At 45.1% G+C, this 20,493-nt stretch overlaps 1 protein-coding gene and 1 long non-coding RNA gene across 24 annotated transcripts in view; one reads left to right on the plus strand and one right to left on the minus strand.

The window, feature by feature from the left end:
* The window catches only part of SORBS2 (sorbin and SH3 domain containing 2), a gene marked incomplete at its 3' end in the record, with an annotated part of 250,265 nt that extends 247,673 nt beyond the window's left edge, over positions 1-2,592 (plus strand). For all 23 annotated transcript variants that reach the window (XM_083755286.1, XM_083755283.1, XM_083755280.1 and 20 more), the window contains one exon: positions 233-2,592. In XM_083755286.1, the coding sequence (XP_083611412.1) occupies positions 233-294 (62 nt within the window). The remainder of the gene's footprint in view (positions 1-232) is intronic.
* The window catches only part of LOC310852524, a 108,549-nt gene that overhangs the window by 60,171 nt on the left and 27,885 nt on the right, over positions 1-20,493 (minus strand). The window lies entirely within an intron of this gene.

Consider the following 20,493-nt stretch of genomic DNA (forward strand, 5'->3'; position numbering starts at 1 on the left):
GTTGAAGGGAATTGTAGCTCAGTGACACCTGGAGGGCTAAAGATTCCCCAAACCTACCATGGCTTTATTGAATGTGATATTTAATTCCCTTTTGCAATGTATTATTCCATGTTTTCCAAATTACATAGCTGAATATACTAATGAAGGATGCTAAAATGAAACATAACTATTTTCTCTAGAGAACAATATGTTACCACTACTGCCATGTTTCACTTATTACTTCTACTTTCAGGAACCTCCAGAAGAACAAAATTCTTTGGTACTTTCCCTGGAAACTATGTCAAGAGGCTGTGAAATGTTGCTTATTTTTTTCCTACTTATTTATGCTGCATTTCTGCAACACATCTGCATATAAAGCTGCTAGAAAACATGCTCCACCAGTCTTCTGTTATGCTGCTTTGCAATTCCAGGTAGAAGTCATCTAGTTCATCCTCACCATTCCCATCCTCATCCGCCAGCCAGCAGTATTACCGTTAACAGCTACAATGGGATAACTCAGCTTTTATGAAACAAGAAGAATTAGTTCAACCTTTAGTACATCTTTTTCTGTGTGCATTAAATATTTGCCTGCCCCTACCAATCTGAAATATGCCAAGAAGAAAAAGCTTAATGGAAGGTACTTTGTGACACTCCAAGTGGTTATCCATATCATTTGAGGGAAATTGCAGTACTGTCCTTAAGAAAAATGTTTTATCTTCTTTCACCTCATATATAGAACAGGTTGTGGCTTACTACTTTTCAACCATTGTTTTGAGTTTTCACATTCTTTTTAAGCTCAGCAGCATATGTTGCTTTTACGTTGCTGTGTCACACATTTGCCTGTTTTTAACTCATTTGCAATATAGAATAATCACTCAGACATATAGCTTCCATGGCCTTGTATGTTGCAACATATGCAGAGTGGTTATAAAATTTTGAGCAGGAATAATTCAAAAGGGGAATTGCTCTTAATAGTTGACAAGCCATGACTTCTGGTTGGATCTCAAAGATTTCATGAGGCTTGAGTGAATGGAGGTCATACACTGGTTAAATCCCCTGTTTCCACAGCTAAGAACAGCTTCATGCATGAAGCTATTTGCAAATACAGTAAGCACAACTTGCACTTCCTGCATCTGTACACATTAATGTCCAGGAGGGCATGCAGATGTTCCTAAAGCAGTGTTCTCTCTCCATAGAGAAAATATGTGAGTTATACATCTTCTGTATTTGCATATGTTAATGCCCTAAGTCAGGAGAGAAGTATGCATGTCTTTGCAAGAAGAAGTAGATCTTCCTATTGCAAGTGCAGCATACACCTCTGTCTCTCTCTACAGGGAAAATGTTTAAAGGCCCCACTTCCAACATCAGCTATATGGGCAAACTTATCCCAAAGGAATCCATGTTTACTGCTTAATATTAAAGAAGTGTACAAAACAAAAATACTGGGAAACAATTAAGCAAACTAATAATGAAATTGTTGATGTTGTATGCTTCTCTACTACATCAAAAATAACCTGAGTTCAACAGAATATCTGAAAGTCTAGTACAGTATTCAACATTCATTTATCATACAAAGTTTCATGCAACAAAAAAACCAATATCCAGTGCACAATTTTACTGCAACACCGAGTTGGGGGAATTCTGCAGAAAGTATCACACAATGCTTTTATTTTTTCCTACATATGTATACACATTAATAAACCTGAACAATATTTCCTTCCTGGCCCTCCAGCATTAAAAGAAAGAAACAGAAAGGCACAAAAATGAACACAGGTACATTTGGGTGGATGTAATGAAATAGTATCAAATATTTGAATTTAGTATTTGTTTTCCTTATGCAAAGAGAGGCATCAATAGTGTATGAGGGAAAACACATGATTTCCCGCATCAATGGCTTTATGTAAGAGTCCAGATTTGGTTTTGCTGGCACCATATAGAAGGCAAAAACAAAACAAAATCCTTTTCTGGGTAAAGGACAGATCTTCTCACAAATATTTGTAGTCTTGTAGCATTTTGTACATATGTTTGGTTTTTTTGTACAGAGCCATTTTATTGTTGGGGTTTTTTTGAAGAAGAAGAAAACCTACCCCCTTCCACTAATAAATATCAACATTTCCTCGTCTTCTTTACCCCGTTCCTCCTCCCAAAGTATAAGCACATTTGGATAGTGCAATTCTGTAAAATAGCATTTGCTGCAAAAGTTTTATGAAGTATAATATGGTTTTACCAGCCAAATCTTTAAAAAATGTACATATGTCTTTATTATGGAGAAATGTCAGTAAGACAGACAATAAATCATATTTGTGCAGCATACCTTTATTACTGCAAATTTCATGGCAAAAGCTTTATATTTCAAAGGCTTTCCATTATAAACTAGATGTGCATGCAGCTTTGCTGTGAAATCAATACCTATCTTTGATGCCATTTATGATGGAAGACTTAAATGTCTGTTGCCTGTGATATTTTAAAAAAGCACTGTTTCTATTCTCTATCTGATTTTAATAGAACATTTTTCATACCTGGCTTTCAGGTAATTGACTTTGAATTATTACATGCAAAGGGTCTGTGTTTTTTCCCTTGAATAGACTTCTAATAAAATTTGCTTGGAGTACACTGCTATGCCTTTTTGATTAGCATCCTTACTGAAAAGCATCACACATTTAAGTTGAATGTGCTGGAATTAAAATCCTGAACAGCAAGGTTCATTATCCTATAAACAACAGAGGCACCAGAGAAAGCAATGACACAGTGCCTTTTCTGCTGCTGCTGCTGCTGCTGCTTCTACAACAAATAGGATATCATTTACCCAGTGTGGTTCCTCTTTATCACATAAACAGGACAATGGCCTATATCCACCAACAGCATACAAATAAATATGCCTAACTTGACCCAAAAACCTATCCCACCGCACAAACATGCAAACAAGTCACACTGCAACCAACTGAACGCAACCAACCGAATTCTGAACCCTCCAACCTCTCGCAATGGCAATATCTAAACAAAGGACCTATCCACGTGTCACACTAGGCAACAGAATGAAAGAGCAACACCCCCATCTTTCTCCTTTCTTCTTTCTCCCCTTCTCATTTCCCCCAACTGTAATTTTCTCTGTTTATTTGCCTTTTTTGTTTTGTAACACAAGAAAAACTTTAATTAAAAACTAATTTTAAAAAATAGGATATCATGACCCCAGGCAATGATGTAATCTGGGGAAATAAAGAGACTGTAAGAATATAGGCATTATGCTGAAGCTAAGCACAGCACACATGCACAGCTAGCAGGAAAACGGTCACACTTTATGGTTGATCTGTGTGTTCAGGAAAAACAAAGTATAGTTCTTATACCACACATCAGTCTACAAAGCTCAGAGTATTTTAAATGCAAAGAAAGAAACCTACAGCAAATGTTTCATCCATTTTTATCAGGAATAATCACAGAGAGAAAAATGGGTGGAGATAGTATATGGCATCATTGTGTCATACAAAAGTGTTGAATGGCAAATGCTGATGATAGCCATACTGTATGCAGCAATTGTTTCCCATCCATTAAACATGACTCATCTTCAAGCATGGGGAATAAGAAAGGGAGTAATAATAAACAACAAAGTGTTAAGCTGCTCTACAAATACAGTATATTTTCTTGGCCATAGAATCCTGGACTCTGAAGCACTGCAGCGAATCTGTGTCCCACATTTTAATATTGGCATGTCCCAACAGCCCTGCATAGCATTCAAAGGAGCATCATGCATACTTTGCTAAAAGGTTTATTCCTAAAATGACCACTCCGCAATAATTAATTTTGTGCACAGAGTGCTACTGTCTGGCTTTTAAAGTGTAGAAGGTCCCTGTAGAAAGTGGAGCTTTAAGTCAGGCTTGCCCACCTGTCAAAATAGTCCTCCACCACTCTAGCCTCTTCTTAATTCTTTTGCACATTTTCTGACTTTCCCTATGCTAATCTGTCACAAACAATAGTAGAAGTTAACCGCTTCATTATCACCTCTTACCTGCAGAGCAAGTAAGGTTTGCCAATTACTGTGATGCATCAGCAGGTTTCCTAATTGTTGCTCCTTTAAAAAAGGTCCTGGAGCTGTGCTCCCCTCCATTCTGCCTCCACTATACAGTCTGTGTTAGTTAGAGCATGGTGCTATTAACACCAAGGTTGCAGGTTAAAGTAAAGTGAATAATTTAAATCCTGGAAATGGCTAGATTCTAAATAAAAAAAATTCTTCGGGACTCTTAAGTATGATGGCATACAAGGTACAACATTTGAGACCTTCAAATTAGCTCAGTTGGTTAGAGTGTTGTCAGGGTTTCAGGGACAGAGAGCGAGGGGGAGGGGTCCCAGGGTGACGAGGAAGAGGACGACGATGACCCGAGGTTGTCAGTGAGTCCGTCAAGTGAATCCGAGGATTCCCAAAAGGGAGCCCCCCTGGTCAGGCCAAGGGGCAGTAGTGAGGGAAGCAGTCAGAAGCAGGGGAACGAAGAGGGAATCCCCAGTGGGGGTTGGAGATCGGGACCGGCCTCTCCGTCGGAACGGAGTGAAGGGGGTGGAGTTACCAGTGTGTCAGAAAGAGCAGAACAGGGAGCAGAGAGGGGAAGGAGTTCGGAGCAGAACATCCTGCCGGAAGGGGAGGAGTGTAGTACCGAGAGTAGCGTAACGGTCGAAAGGAAGGTCAGAGGCAACGTACGCGCGCCAAGTTCAAATGTGGAGGCGCGCGGAAATGAGGAGAGCCCTGAGGAGGAGCCTGGTCCCAAAGCACGAAGGAGGGGGGAGCAGGCGTCAGAAGACTCAGCCTCGGGGGAGTCCCGAAGGGAGGGAGCACAGGGGGGCAGGAAGACCCTGCGGAAAAGGAAGGAGAGGAAAAGGTGGAGCAGTACAAGCCTCTTAAGCTGGTGCAGGGGCGGGACTGACTCAGAGGGGACTTCAAACATCTAAGGGTAAAAGATGCTGAGCCACGGAGCTTGGATGTAACGACAACAATGTTCTTCAATAAAACCTTTTGTATATAACTTGGACTGGACTTTGGTCTCTTGTGAGCTGGGACCTCGGGTGGCTCTGACAGTAAGTCCCCTCCCAAAGAACGCAAAATTTTTTTTTTTGCAAAGCTCACAAACGGTGACAGCCATGAGTGCGGAGGATCAGCTGACAGCACTGCGAACTACAGTTTCCGAACTCACTGCTGCAGTCCTTGCGTCTCAGAAGAAGCATGACGAAATGGAGAAGCGCTGCCAGGACCTGCAAACAAGGTGGGAGCGTGCAAACAGGGAAGGGTTCCCAGGGTCCAGATCAGAGGGCATTGGACTTGGAAGGTGGGGGGGCAGCCTAGTCACCCACTTCGATGGGAACCTGAAGCACTACCCCAGTTTCAGAGCAGACGTTTTGTATGCATTACACTTGCTTCGTCATGACTTTAAAGATGAGGAGGAGAAAGTGGGGTTTATTATTTCTCACTTGCATGGGCCGGCCAGAGACTGGTTGCGCAATTTGTGGCGTGAAGATGGCCCTGCCCGCCGCGATTCTGATGAATTCATTAAAGCGATGGATGCCTGCTTCCAGTCAACCGTAGATTTGGATCTTGCACGCAGGGAGATATTTGGACTGCGGCAAGGCAAAGCCACTGTGCGTCAGTACCATTCCAGATTTTTTGCTTTACTGACTGCGTTACGCTGGGAGAAAGACTGCACACCTGTGAGGGATTTGTTCTGGGAGGGTCTCAGCGGTCCCATAAAGGACGAACTTGCCAGGGGAGACAGACCTCAGACCCTGGAGGAGGTGGTGCAGAGGGCTCTGGCGATTGGGATACGTCACGAGGGACGTCCTTGGCACAATGAGGAAGAACGTCAGGTGCGTCCACCAGCGAGGACGTCTTCTTTCATCCCCAGGGAGTTCAGTCAGTCACATCCCTCGCCGCTAGGGAGGCAGGGGGAGGAGCCGATGGAACTTGGTGGTGCTAAGGCTCAAGCAACAGCCAGAGCCCCAGTTTCCGGTGCAGTAAAGGCGAAGCCTCCTAGAGGGACCAGGAAGTGTTACATCTGCGACAGTGCACTGCACATGGCGAAAGAGTGTCCCCAGAGGCTCCAGAAGCACACTGCAGCTTTAGCGACGGTAGCTGCAGAAGTGATCCAGGAAGAGGAACCTCAGGGAAACGACAATGCCTGGCTGCAAGCAGGATTGCTGGGGCTCAGCCAGGCGAATCTGTAGAACAGTCCCCAGCGTCTTTGCAACCCACAGACCCTTTACCACCCAAGCCAGCGGTGCAGCTCACTGCAACACTTCAGTTGCCAAATGGGACCACCCTAGAAGTGCCCCTCACGATCGATTCGGGGAGCAACGCCGATTTCGTGGGGATGCAATTCGTCAAGCAGCATCGCATAGCGCTTCTGCCCGCCACAACGCCTCTGAACGTAGTCACGGTGGATGGCAGGAAATTGCTAGGAGGGCAAGTTGTGCAACAGACACCTCCCATGGTGATGCGGATAGGAGATCACCGAGAAGTCATTAGCTTCAATGTCACCCAACTGTCTGACACGCCTATAGTATTAGGCATGAGTTGGCTGGAGAGACACAGTCCTGCTGTAGCGTGGTACCAACGCCAGATCACCTTTTGCTCATCGTACTGTGCTCAAAATTGCATCCAGTCCTGCCAGGAGGAGGGGGCTGAGCACCAGCTGCGACTTGGCATGGTCAGGCAGTACCTAGCAAGTACGAAGGGTTCCTGGAGGTTTTCTGCGAGAAGGAAGCTGACCAGTTGCCGCCCCACAGACCTTATGATTGTGCCATCGACCTGGTGCCGGGGGCGCAGTTGCCGACTGCAAAACTGTATTCCATGTCTGAGGACGAGATGCAAGAGCTCAGGGAGTTCATAGAGCACAATTTGAAGCGTGGATTCATCCGGGAATCGAAAGCAGTGGGGGGCAGTCCTGTGTTCTTTGTAAAGAAGAAAGACACGCCCCAAAAAAGACTCATTGTGGATTATAGGTTCATAAACAGTATGACCAAGCCCAAGGCCTTCCCCATGCCCAAGATAGATGATCTCCTAGCAACCGTGAGGAAGGGGAAGATTTTCACCAAGTTGGATCTGCGTGGAGCGTATAACCTCATATGCATCCGGGAGGGCGATGAGTGGAAAACGGCCATGTTCACGCCTCTGGGCACGTATGAATACAGAGTTATGCCGTTTGGTCTCCAAAATGGATCTCACGTATTCCAAGCCTTTATGCATCACGTGCTAGCGGGACTCCTCTACAAGAAATGTGTGTGTTTCCTCGACGACATCCTGATCTTTTCGGAGACGGAAGAGGCCCACGAGAGGGACGTAAAGGAAGTCCTGCAAAGACTACGGGAGAACAGGCTCTACGCCAAGTTAGAGAAGTGCCAGTTTGATGTGACGGAGGTGGATTTCCTGGGCTACAAGCTGTCCGACAAGGGGCTGGCCATGGACAGCGTCAAGGTCCGCGCGGTGTTGGACTGGAAGAGCCCACGCAATCGGAAGGAAGTCCAGAGATTTGTCGGCTTCGCCAACTTCTACCGCAAATTCATCAGAGGTTTTGCAAAGGAGACAGCAGCGATCACGGACACTCTGAGTTCCAAGAAGAAGAGGTTCGTGTGGACGGAACAGGCGGAGCGCTCTTTTCGGAAGCTTAAAAGCCTTTTCGCCTCCGAGGAGCAGCTGCTGCACGTGGATCCAGGCAGGCCCATGCGAGTAGAGACCGACGCGTCAGACAGGGCGGTTGGAGCCGTGCTCCTGCAAGAAGATCCACATGGGAATTGGAGACCCGGTGCCTTTTACTCCCGAAAGCTCAGCAAGGTGGAGCAAAACTACACCATATGGGACAGAGAGCTGTTGGCCATTCACGCAGCGTTCAAAGCGTGGCGACACTTCCTCATAGGAGCCAAGCACACAGTACAGGTCCGCACGGATCACAAGAACCTAGAGTATTGGCGCACGGCGAAGCTCCAAAGCCAGAGACACATGCGCTGGGCGGAATTCTTCGCGGATTTCGACTTCCGGATAGAGTACATCCCCGGAGATTCCAACGTTATAGCCGATGCGCTATCCAGGAAACCGCAATATCTCGATGAAGCGACACCAGTAGCAGCCAGGCACATTTTCGCACCGCAGGCGTGGTCGTGCGCTGCCATCACAGTAGATCTGGACGCGGTGCGACGCGCGTTGCAAGTGGATCAGTTCGCACAGTCCAAAATGGAGGAGTTGCGCAGAGGTGTGCAGAGTGGCGAAGATTTCCAACTACGCGACGGGCTGCTAACTCGCAAAGGTGCCCTCTACGTGCCAAGCGACGAGCTTCGCGCAAAGGTTCTGCAGCAGTTGCACGACGCCCCCAGTGCGGGCCACTTCGGCAAGGAGAAGACAATGGAACTGGTGGCAAGGGACTTTTGGTGGCCTCGGATGCGTGGAGAGGTAGCGGATTACGTCGCCAGGTGTGACACTTGTCAAAGGTCCAAGCCAGTACACCAGAAGCCAGCGGGGCTGTTGGAACCGCTGGAAACGCCACAGCAACCGTGGGAGAGGGTAGCCCTGGACTTCGTTACTGACCTGCCCAGCTCCAGAGGGAAGACGGCGGTACTGGTGGTTGTGGACCTGTTCACCAAGATGGCGCACTTCATTCCGTGCGCAAAGGTGGCGACGGCGGAACAGACTGCCAAACTCTTCATTGATCACGTGTTCAAGGTGCATGGGCTGCCGCAGTCCATCCTGTCCGACAGGGGGCGCCAGTTTGTTTCCAATTTTTGGCAGAAGCTTTTAGGTATCCTGAACGTCAAGATCAACCTTACGTCGGCGAGACACCCACAGACCAATGGCCAAGCTGAGAGGGTCAACGCGATCATGCAGCAGTACCTGAGATGTTACGCCAATCAGCGACCCGCAGCTTGGGTGGACTACCTGCCGATGGCAGAGTTTGCCTATAACAACACGAAGCACGCGTCCACGGGGGTGACGCCGTTCTTCGCGAACAACGGTCGTCATCCCAGAACCTTCCCGGGGTTCGGGGCACCGAGAGAGGGGGTGCCGCAAGAAGCCGACCAGTTTGCAGCGGAGCTGCAGGAGGTGCACGAAGAGTTGCGGAGACATTTGGAGCTGGCCAAGCAAGCATATAAGGTGCAGGCAGACAAAAACAGGAGAGCGGGGGAGGAGATCCAGGTGGGGGACTGGGTGTGGTTAGCGGCCCAAGCGATGCCAGCCAAGTCGTTGGCCAAGAAGAAGCTAGGGCACAGGCAGTTAGGGCCGTACCAGGTGGAGGCTAAGATCAACCCTGTAGCCTTTCGACTAGCCCTCCCCGAAGGTTCCAGAGTGCATCCGGTATTTCACAGGTCGGTGCTCACCCCCTACAAGGCACCGCACAGGTTTCAGGAGTCTGAAACAGTCCCGCAACTACACACTAAGTCACAGGAGAGGGAGAGGGCGCCTAGGGCCGAACCACTCAACGAGGTCACAGAAATCCTGGACTCGAGATGGGGGAAAGAGGGGGTAGAATACTTTCTAGCCACAGAGGGCACTCCAGCCAGTGCCAACGGTTGGGTGCCGGGCTACGCTTTAGACGAACCTCTTCTAAAAGACGAGTTCCATGCCCTTTTCCCGCATAGACCCATGCCAGCCGAGTACTTTGATGACTGGCTCTTTACGCCCACACTCTCAGACAGTACTTTCCGGGGTTTTTCTTCAGCCGAGGAGAGAACGCCAGAATCTAGCCCACCCAGGGGATCGTGCTCAGGGGTGGACACAGAACCCTCTTATTGGTGGGACGAGCAACCAGAGGAGGACTGGCGCAGGAAATGGCTGACGGGACCTTGGCCGGCAGCACCAGACGAGGTACCAATGGAAGAAGGAGAAGAGAACACTTTGGGTCAAGAACCCGAATTCGAACACTCATACACCGAACTGCAAGCAGAGGAAATGGAGGTACACAACCTGTATCCTGCATCCACCTCCGAAGAGCTGCAGCTCCTACAACCCGCACCCGATGGGCGGGAGGGGGGAAGGGGGGGCTTCGAGGGGGGGATGGATGTCAGGGTTTCAGGGACAGAGAGCGAGGGGGAGGGGTCCCAGGGTGACGAGGAAGAGGACGACGATGACCCGAGGTTGTCAGTGAGTCCGTCAAGTGAATCCGAGGATTCCCAAAAGGGAGCCCCCCTGGTCAGGCCAAGGGGCAGTAGTGAGGGAAGCAGTCAGAAGCAGGGGAACGAAGAGGGAATCCCCAGTGGGGGTTGGAGATCGGGACCGGCCTCTCCGTCGGAACGGAGTGAAGGGGGTGGAGTTACCAGTGTGTCAGAAAGAGCAGAACAGGGAGCAGAGAGGGGAAGGAGTTCGGAGCAGAACATCCTGCCGGAAGGGGAGGAGTGTAGTACCGAGAGTAGCGTAACGGTCAAAAGGAAGGTCAGAGGCAACGTACGCGCGCCAAGTTCAAATGTGGAGGCGCGCGGAAATGAGGAGAGCCCTGAGGAGGAGCCTGGTCCCAAAGCACGAAGGAGGGGGGAGCAGGCATCAGAAGACTCAGCCTCGGGGGAGTCCCGAAGGGAGGGAGCACAGGGGGGCAGGAAGACCCTGCGGAAAAGGAAGGAGAGGAAAAGGTGGAGCAGTGCAAGCCTCTTAAGCTGGTGCAGGGGCGGGACTGACTCAGAGGGGACTTCAAACATCTAAGGGTAAAAGATGCTGAGCCACGGAGCTTGGATGTAACGACAACAATGTTCTTCAATAAAACCTTTTGTATATAACTTGGACTGGACTTTGGTCTCTTGTGAGCTGGGACCTCGGGTGGCTCTGACAAGTGTGATGCTGATAAGGGTTTAATCCCCATACAGAAGAGCTGCATTGCAGGGGGCTGGACTAGATGAGCTTTGGGGATCTCTTCCAACTCTGTAATTCTATGATTAAACTATTTTACTTGGCTTAAAAATCTAATTTTTATTTGACCCCTCAGCTTTTGTTACATCCCAAGCAATGCCTGCAAATAAATACGGTTTAGTTATTTGGTGGAAAATCAGTTATTATGGTGTAAGTATTACAATTTAAGCAATAGTGTGGGAAGATGTCAAGGCAAGCAAAGCCCGTATCTCAACAATGACAATTTAAAAACAATCTGATATTTCACAAAAGAGTGGAGGAAAGCACCAGCTGGAGCATTATGCTGTCCTTGTTTGTATGTTTTATCCTTCATTCCACAATCTAGACCCTATCTTTCTTTATCTAGAAATAATTTTTAAATTCATGTATTGTGCCTACACTCCACACATTTAAAGCACCTCATTTGCCCCGAAGAATCCTCATAACTGTAGTTTGCTACAGGTGCTGGGAACTGTAGCTCTGCGAGGGGTAAGCTCTAGCTCCCAGGATCCTCTGAGACAAATAATATGTTCTAAAGTTTGCATTGTTTTCTCCTCCACCTGCAATATGTTCCTTACTAACAACCTTGTGAGGTAGGTTAAGCATGGGGAAAGTGACTACTCCAAGGTCAGCCAGTGAATTTCATGAATGGATGAGGAATTTGAACTTCAGTCTACCTAATAGCAGTCTAACACATTAACCATTATACTACACTGGCTTCAACAAAGGGAAGGAACTGCAGAGAAATCAGACCAGCCAAGAATACATCAATAGGCCAAAGAAATTGGAGTAATAACTCCTTATACTGTATAACCTTTTCTGGCCAAGTTTGTACAGTAATCTCTGCAAATCAGAGACATATCCTTGTTGGCTATAGATTCCTCCAATAACCCTCAACAGCCTGGCAGTGTGGTTTGACCTAAAGTAATCCTCTCCATTCACTACACAAAAGTTGGTGGGAAGTTTCTACAGTTCTTATATAATGCAGTGGGAATTCTTTAATGCCTGCAATGGGTTAACAGGAACATGGGGTGCACATTTAAAAAACAAAATGATCTGTCACCAAACATGAAATAGCACAGAGCTATCTGAAGAAGCATTAAGTAAGCATCTTTCCAACAGGGTTTTAGGTCACTGCTATTTTTATTCCCTTGGAAGAGCTGCAGGTATGTTAGTGGGGTAGCCTTGAAACTGGCAGAGTTGTGACAACAGACAAAATATAAGCGTTTAGCTACTGAACTGTCCTTCAGACAATGCCTTATTCTTAAATGTGCAAGGCAAAATGTGTTCATTTGGCAATACCCCAAAAAACATCAATTCAAATTCCTTGAAATACTAAGTCTGTTTCAAGTTCCTGCCAAACTAACCGTCAACTACATGTGGTTTAAATACATTCAAAGTAACACTAAAATGCTGCAAAGCCTCTCAAAGTGAGAACCAGTTCAAATTTATTCTTGTATTTTTATAATAATATAGCTATAAAACTTGTGACAAGCTCATCATCTAATATGAACAAATTAAGTGGACAAAAGGAACTAAGATGCAAAACACTCCTCTTACAGGGAAGCACTGTACAATTGCCTTAAGGAAAAGTCACCTCTCCTCAAAATGATAATTTAGAGCCAGAAAAAGCCAACCAAAAGAATCAAATCACATATACGCAAAGAAGCTTTTTGATTTTGGAAAAAGGCAAGAAAGGGGAGGGCATGACAGAGGTGTACAAAACTATGCCTCGTGTGCAGAAAGCGGATACAGTGAAGTTTTGCCTTCCTCTCTCCAAGGTCATCTAACAAAGCTGAATGTTGGAAGACTCAGGCCAGATAAAAGGAAGTACTTCTTCACTCAGTGCATAGTTAATAGTATGGAATTCACCTTCAGAAAATGTAGTGGTCACCAACTTGGGTGGCTTTAAAAGGAGCTTTGACAGATTCATGGAGGATAAATCTATCAATGACTACTAGTCATGATGGCTGAGTACTACTTCCAGTATCAAATGCATTACACCTGAACACTAGTTGTTGAGGAACACAAGTGGGGAGAGTGCTGTTGAACTCATGTCCTGTTTGTGGGCTTCACACCGACATCTGGTTGGCCACTGTGAGAACAGGATGCGGGACTAGATATGTCCTTGGATTGAGCCAACAGAACTATTCTTTATGTTCTTAGGGATTTTTTTTCACAGCTGCCATAAATTTTTATCTGTTTAAAATCAAACTCAAGTGGGTTTTAGAATACTCTTAAGCCAGTTTAAATCAACAGATAAGCAGATGGTTAATGAGGTAAACATGGGTCATCTGGAGGCAATTACCCCAAAGCTGTAATTTGGCCTGTAAGCCACTAGCTGCTGTCCACTGGCACAATGCACAACCACATTATTGGCAACCTCTTATTCCCACCAAGAGAGAAAGGTTGTAAGATATTTGGAGGTGTGCATAATTATTTTCAAACATGTGATTTGCCACCCTTCCACAATCCACAAATACATACAAAATGAAAACACTGCACCGTGTCAAACAATAAAATCTAAACTGCAGATAAAAGCAGTAAAGTGTAAAGGTACAGTTGTTAAAAATGGTTAAAAAGCTCTAGAAAACAAGATAAAAAGAGTTTTGCCTGGTGCCTACCAAAATAATGTTTTTCCCACTCCCATATCACTTCAAATGGCAGGGGCACCCAGATAAAAGACTCTGATTTTGATCTTGGTGTACAGGCAGGCTAACGTAATCCTTCAGGTATCCAGACATCAATCCATTTGGGGCTTTAAATGCAAGCACCAGCACTTGAATTGTTCTTGGAAACATACCAGGAGTCAGCACAGTTGTTCTGGGCATTGGAAAAGCACAGGCTAATAGCTGTATTTTGTATTAACAACAGTTTCTGAATAGTCTACAAGGGCAGCCCTGCATACAACACATTACAAAAGCCAGCTCTACCATTAGGCAGATTGAGACAGACATCATTAGGTCAAGTGCTGAGGGTCAGGAAATGACAGAGCTGTGTGTGCCCCACATGGCCTGCTCTGTGCCACCAAAGCTAGCCTGTTGCATTCAGGTACAATGGAGGATGTTGTCTCATTGCTAGTGCCAAAAAAAATTTGACTACCAGTCTGGCTGGAATATGGTGAGGCACCACCATCTTGCGCTTCTCCTGAGTCAGCAAAATGTCTTTGGTCAGTCCTGCATTGCAGCAGTGAAATCTGGAGATTATGTTGCATGGTTGACAGCCTTCCTCAACCTCAGGTCCCCACATGCTGTTGCACTACAGCCCCATCATCTCTCATCATTTGCCATGCTGGCTGTGGATAACAGGAGCTGTAGTCCAACTGGAGACCCAAGTCTAGGAAAGGCTGCTCTACTGACAACACTCTTACCTCACCTTTGTTGTTGTTGTTGTAGTAGGGATGGAGAGTCTCTTCGAAAGGATGACACTTTGCACTAACAAGATACTGTCAGCACAACAGAAAGCAGTTGCCCATCTTTGCCACTGTATCAGGGAAGCGGGGAGCTATGCTGAAGCTCTATTTGAGGTATTCACTGGGGGGAAATGGATATCCATTTCAATTATACTATCTCAAGCTAAACACAAGTGTCACTACTTAATGCTACCATTTAAGCTAACTCCCCTTCAGAGAAACACACACAGCTTCCTGGTGTGGCTCCCCTCCATTACATACACAACCCTACAAAAAAAACAAGAACCCACCGACAGCATACCCATCAATATGGCTAACTTGACCCAACAACCCTCTGCCTCACACACGCAAACAAAACACACTGTAGTCAACTGAAGACAACCAACCATGCCCTGGGCCCTCCAACCTCTTTCACCACCAATGAAAACTAATAAATTAATAGAAAGAGAACCTACTCATGTGACGCTGACATAAAAACCTTGCACATACGCTATGTAAAAGAATGAAAGTTCACTACCCCCCTTCTCTTTCCCCCCTCACTCCCCACCTCTCTTCTCTCCCAACCTTATACTGTCTGTAACATTAGTGCCTCACACTGAATATAACTGATCTGTATAAAGGATTATATGAACAGAAAGCAGAGACGCTGTATGTACTTTCCTAACCTAATAAAATCTTTAATAAAAACATTTTTTTAAAAAAAATGAAACCTACACAGCTTCTGAGAGTTCACCAAGCATTGCTGTCATGTTTTCAGTCTTCTCACTCTATCTTTAAAGCCTACAAAACTCTATCCTTAAAGACAATAAAACTCACTTTATATCAGTGGAGAAGAAATAAGATAAAGATTTGCTGGTGGTTAATTGTGTTTGGAAATGATAGTGTTTCCTACTTTGAGTCTTCAAGAATGAGGTGGGGTAAAAGGTCTAAATACATAAATAAAATACTTTTATAAAATGCAATTGCTGAATATCTCTCTCTCTCTCTCTCTCTCTCTCTCTCTCTCTCTCTGTGTGTGTGTGTGTGTGTGTGTGTGTGCTCACCCTACATGTCATGCAAAATGTTTGAAACCAATAAGAAACTCAAGGAGAGAAAATGAAACTGCAGTGCCAAAGCACATAGGCAGCTCCAGGAAAGGGCTATTTATGCTCTGCAGTTCTGCACAACTTAGCTCTGTAGCAAGCGCTGATTCCGGGATCTTGTGTACAATGTGGAATTCTGGGAATGTAGTCTGTGATAATCCATGGTTGGGTGATGTCATATCTAATCTAGGTTCTGGTACACAGAGGTTTCCCCTGGAGCAAAATAGCATTCACTTGCTGAGTGGCACTGCAGAACTGCTCCTGAGTGACAACGTGGAACGTGTTAAGTTTCTTTTTTGCTCTGCACACTTCGTTGGTCAGCTCAGCAGTACATTTTGTCCCAGAATAGTTACATGGTGACACAGATGCCAACTATTGGTTCCTTTTCTGGACTCCCAAAAATCCTTTCTTAAAAAAGAAAAAAAAAGAACCACAACAAGAGAGCTGTTGTGATTGTAGTACAGTGGTACTTCGGGTTACATACGCTTCAGGTTACAGACGCTTCATGTTACAGACTCTGCTAACCCAGAAATAGTACCTCAGGTTAAGAACTTTGGTTCAGGATGAGAACAGAAATCGGGCTCCAGCGGCACGGCAACAACAGGAGGCTCCATTAGCTAAAGTGGTGCTTCAGGTTAAGAACAGTTTCAGGTTAAGAACAGACCTCCGGAACGAATTAAATACTTAACCCAAGGTACCACTGTAGTTATGAGACTGAGGTACAAACCAGTAAAGGTCTGCTTTGAATCTCTGTCACAAAATCACCAAGTGGTTTAAGTAAAGCAAACCCAATCCTCACCCATTGTCTCCCATCTTAAATAGGGGGCTAATAATACTGACCAGCTTTACAGAATTGGGGAAATACAAGACAATCCAAGGATATATCTTCAAACATTTTAGGACAATTCTTAGGGGGAAACCATAACTGTTGAAAGGAATATAATACTGCTTTAAATATATAGTGCCGATAAGGTCTTTGAAAAGGGCTATCACATAATAGTCCAAATGTATTTTCTTCTGCTCCAGCAGATACAACCCAAACCAATGGATTCAAATTACAAGAATAAGGATTTAGACTAAACTTTAGAAAAAACTTACTGATGAGGTGTGAACTGTTTGACATTGGAACAGACTGACTCAGAAGGTGGAAGAGTTTAAGCAGTGGCTTGGGAGCCACCTCTCAGGCATGCTGTAGTGGTAGGTTTGTTGAACTGTAAGGGGATCGGACTAAATGACCTTCACTGACCCAAATCCAGGATTCTATGATCTGATGAAGTGGACACTAGTGTCTACAAAAGCTTATGCCATCATAAATGTGTTCTTATTTAAGGTGCTGTAGGCCTGTTTCTTGTTAATAAAGCCTAAGTGAATGAAAAATGTTCTGCCCTGGTCTTATTTGAAATCTCAGAGAAGCTAACAGAGGTTGCTATGGGCTTCTAATCCACATCTGGGCAGCTGCTTAGCTTCAAGAATGCTACAGCATTAGGTGTTCTCAGACCATTTACTGGGCCTAGTTCCTGTGTTAATTTGCTTTTCTGCAAAGCAGATGGCTTTGAGTACTTTCCTGAGGATGTACCATTATTGCTCATAATAAATCTATAGCCCTGCTTTTAAACTGCACAGATTTCACTGAGACAGATTAATGAAGGTGGTTATTTGGGTGACTGGACAAATAACAACTGTGGCAATTTCAGGAATATCACAGGGGGTGCAGCAGTCCTGCTCCATTAAAGTCAAACATTGTTTTTTTGCCAGCTGGTTTTCATTTTTCATTTTCTTGGTTAAAATACGGATTGCCTTCTATGTTAGCTATTAGTCACCTATTTTTGGCTGCCCTTGCCCCAGAATAATTTCATATCAGAGATATTGTGGTAAATTAAAATGACAGCAACCAAACACAGTTGCTTATTGGAGCATTGTTTAAAGGGGGGCCAGGGCTAGCATCTGTGGTGTGCCCTTTGAAGGCTCTGTGGGGCTGCCCAAGAATCAGGGCTGGCCTAAGGCATTTTGGCACCTGAGGCAAACCATAAAATGGTTTCCCACCCCAGGCAATAAGGACTGAAGGAACAATGGGAGAATAAATACCTACTTCAGAAACAAGGGTGGGAGGAGACCAGCAGTGCCTCCTATTTGCCAAGAGCAGCAGCAGCAGCGGGCAATGCACTTGTCCCCCTGCAGATCCAGCCATCTAAGGTGGTCACCTCACCTTGCCTCATGGGTGGGTTGGCCCTGTCAAGAATGCTGCACATTGATCTACACTTGGTTATGAGCCCAGCCTGGAAGAATCCAGTGGGTCAAAGGTGTGGCCAACAGAATCTGGAGCTTACTTGCTTTTCAGTCAGTTAATATGACTCACTAAAAGAATCCAGAGCAAATGCTCCATCATTCAAACTAGAATTTCCTTCCAGGGATAGGCTATGTCCCAAGAACAGGAGGCTGTAATGTGAAACAGAAAAGAATACATGAAGTGCCCCAAGACGCTTCAGGATTCCAGCTACTATAAGACTTATTAAGGACTTATTTTGCCAGTTTGTTTCATTGTCACTGATTCATTTGTTGTCTTCTTCTTCTGACTTTCAAACTGACAAAGTTTGATATCTTTGAACAGGTAAATTTAGCCTCTTCTCACACCTCTGTTAAATGCCACAAGACATGAATAACAACTATTTAAGAACTCTGTGGACTTTGTGCATTCTACATTCTCTCAAAATTCTGACAGTGCAAACAGAGACTGTAGTATTGATCCAGGTAGCTTATGGAACTGTACATGATTTTAGTTCCCCAAGGATGTGGATAAACTAACCATCTTTAGTACAGTAATGACAGGTGTCTCCAAAAAGTCAAAGATCAGAAAGCAATAAGGTAATTTTGCATTCCTGGAGGGTTTAGCGTGCAAAACCCAATACAATCATGAAAACTGAGCTCTTGTACATCCCATTAACTTCATTTGGAGGGTTAAGAAGAAGTGCTTAACTTTGGCGAGAATGTGCCATAAGTGTTTGCAAAGGTAATATCACACAGACAAGTTCAAGCACAGTGTGAATTCCTCCTCATATTTTACTGCATTTTTCGTGATGTGGCAACAGCCTTCTCAATTGCTAAAGACTGAACTTTGAGAACAACAACTAAAGACACTAGGCAAGACACATTAGGATTTTGTCCTCTTCTTACCATCTCATATTTTTTGAATTGGTCCTGCCTATATTTCTCACATGTACTTCTCCAAAGTAGTTCATCAGTAGAGCCAATCCCTGTTTACTCTAGAAACTATTTTATCTGGCAACTCTATTTATGAAACACACAGACCCCCTACCCTAAGATTCAAGTTTCATTCTGCCTTGTGTGAGTGGGCATGTTTGCTTATGATTTCAAGCAACAAGCTGGAGCAGCTCCCTCCATTTACTCACAAGTGGGTGCACCAGGTGGCCTTTTCAAGGTCCATGTTTGTTTTCCTTGTTCGTCTTTGCCCTGTGACTGCTTCCTACATGTACATAGTATGCTCACAATCTCATGAAAGATGGCGCAGGGACAGACAAGAGGCAATGAAACAACGAGGAGAGAGGAGAGGAGAGGAGAGGAAGGACTGATGCAGATCCCTGGTTAGCCTCATACAACACTATGTTGAAAGAAGAGAGGGGTGGAACCTTATATCTTATCTACAGCAATCTCTGAATGACTACATATGTCAACTCACTGAAAAGCCTGAGTATGACTAACTAGATTCTGTATCTGCCAAACTGCTGGCTTGTGTCCCATCCCCAGACTGAAAACATGTCACCATATTTGTCTTGCAGCTGTTGCTGTTTGTTAAAGGCCAATAAACAAGGCCAATTTTTCTATGGCAACCATGGCTAAAGCATTAGCCATGTCCCCAATCAAAGCTGTGAAAAAATGTCACCAAGACTCAAATGTTATCAACTGATTTATCCCAGCTGTAAAAATGTAAAAGAACCTACATCCCTACTGACCAGAGTCAGTCCTACTGCCTCAGGTGTCACAAGACTAAGCTGTCATAGTAGGTTCCAGAACACACAATGGCACTTCAGCAGGCTGGTGTTCGTTTCAAAAGAATTTTTATATTTCATACCACTTAACAAAAACATAAACAAAAAAATTGGAAAATGTCTCCTTAAGATTTTCAGTTATGAAGACAGCAGATATTAACAAACTGGCTCAACCAATTTCATTCAGGTCATCTCCAAACTGTCAGTAAAAGGTAAAGGTAAAGGGACCCCTGACCGTTAGGTCCAGTTGTGGCTGACTCTGGGGTTGCGGCACTCATCTCGCTTTATTGGCCGAGGGAGCCGGCGTACAGCTTCTGGGTCATGTGGCCAGCATGACTAAGCTGCTTCTGGCGAACCAGAGCAGCGCATGGAAATGCCGTTTACCTTCCCACCGGAGCGGTACCTATTTATCTACTTGCACTTTGACGTGCTTTCAAACTGCTAGGTGAGCAGGAGCTGGGACCGAGCAACGGGAGCTCACCCTGTGGCAGGGATTTGAAACCGCCGACCTTCTGATCGGCAAGCCCTAGGTTCTGTGATTTAGACCACAGCACCAGTACTGGATTCAAATGCATACCAGGAAATTTAGATTTGCTCAATTAAAGTGGATTAAAGCAGTCTGTCACCCCAACACAACAAAGGCATTTTTGTAAAAGTGGGGGTTTTGTGCTTAGGACAGTGACAGGGAAATGCACTAACAATGAATGGGATGAACGAACGATTAACAGGAAGGCATACAAACGTTGAAGCAGCAATTTAGACTAAATGCTCGATGTCATAGCAAACAAATCTGAGCAGCGTAAAGCAAACAACGAATGAATATTCAATAAAGACTGGCCTAAGGCTGAACACTCACCCTATATTTCCTCCAAAGAATCCCGGGAGCCGCAGTTTACACCTCACAGAGCTACAATTCCCAGCAGCCTTAACAAACCACAGTTCCCAGGATTCTTTGGGGAAAGTCATGTGCTTTAAAGGTGTATACAGCTATATTCTAACCTCCATGCAAGTAAATCAGGCTGAAAGTTCAAAGAGGTAATCTGGAGGAGCCTTGCAACAAACAACTATGTAAATGTTAAAAATGGATTCAAAATACTTTTGAGAAACCAAACTCTGGTCTGTCTGCACACAGATTCTGATGCTATGTGCTGGGAAGGTAAATTATAATCAAATCAA

The sequence above is a fragment of the Podarcis gaigeae genome (assembly GCF_964106915.1).
Source record: "Podarcis gaigeae genome assembly, chromosome: 9".
NCBI lineage: Eukaryota > Metazoa > Chordata > Lepidosauria > Squamata > Lacertidae > Podarcis > Podarcis gaigeae.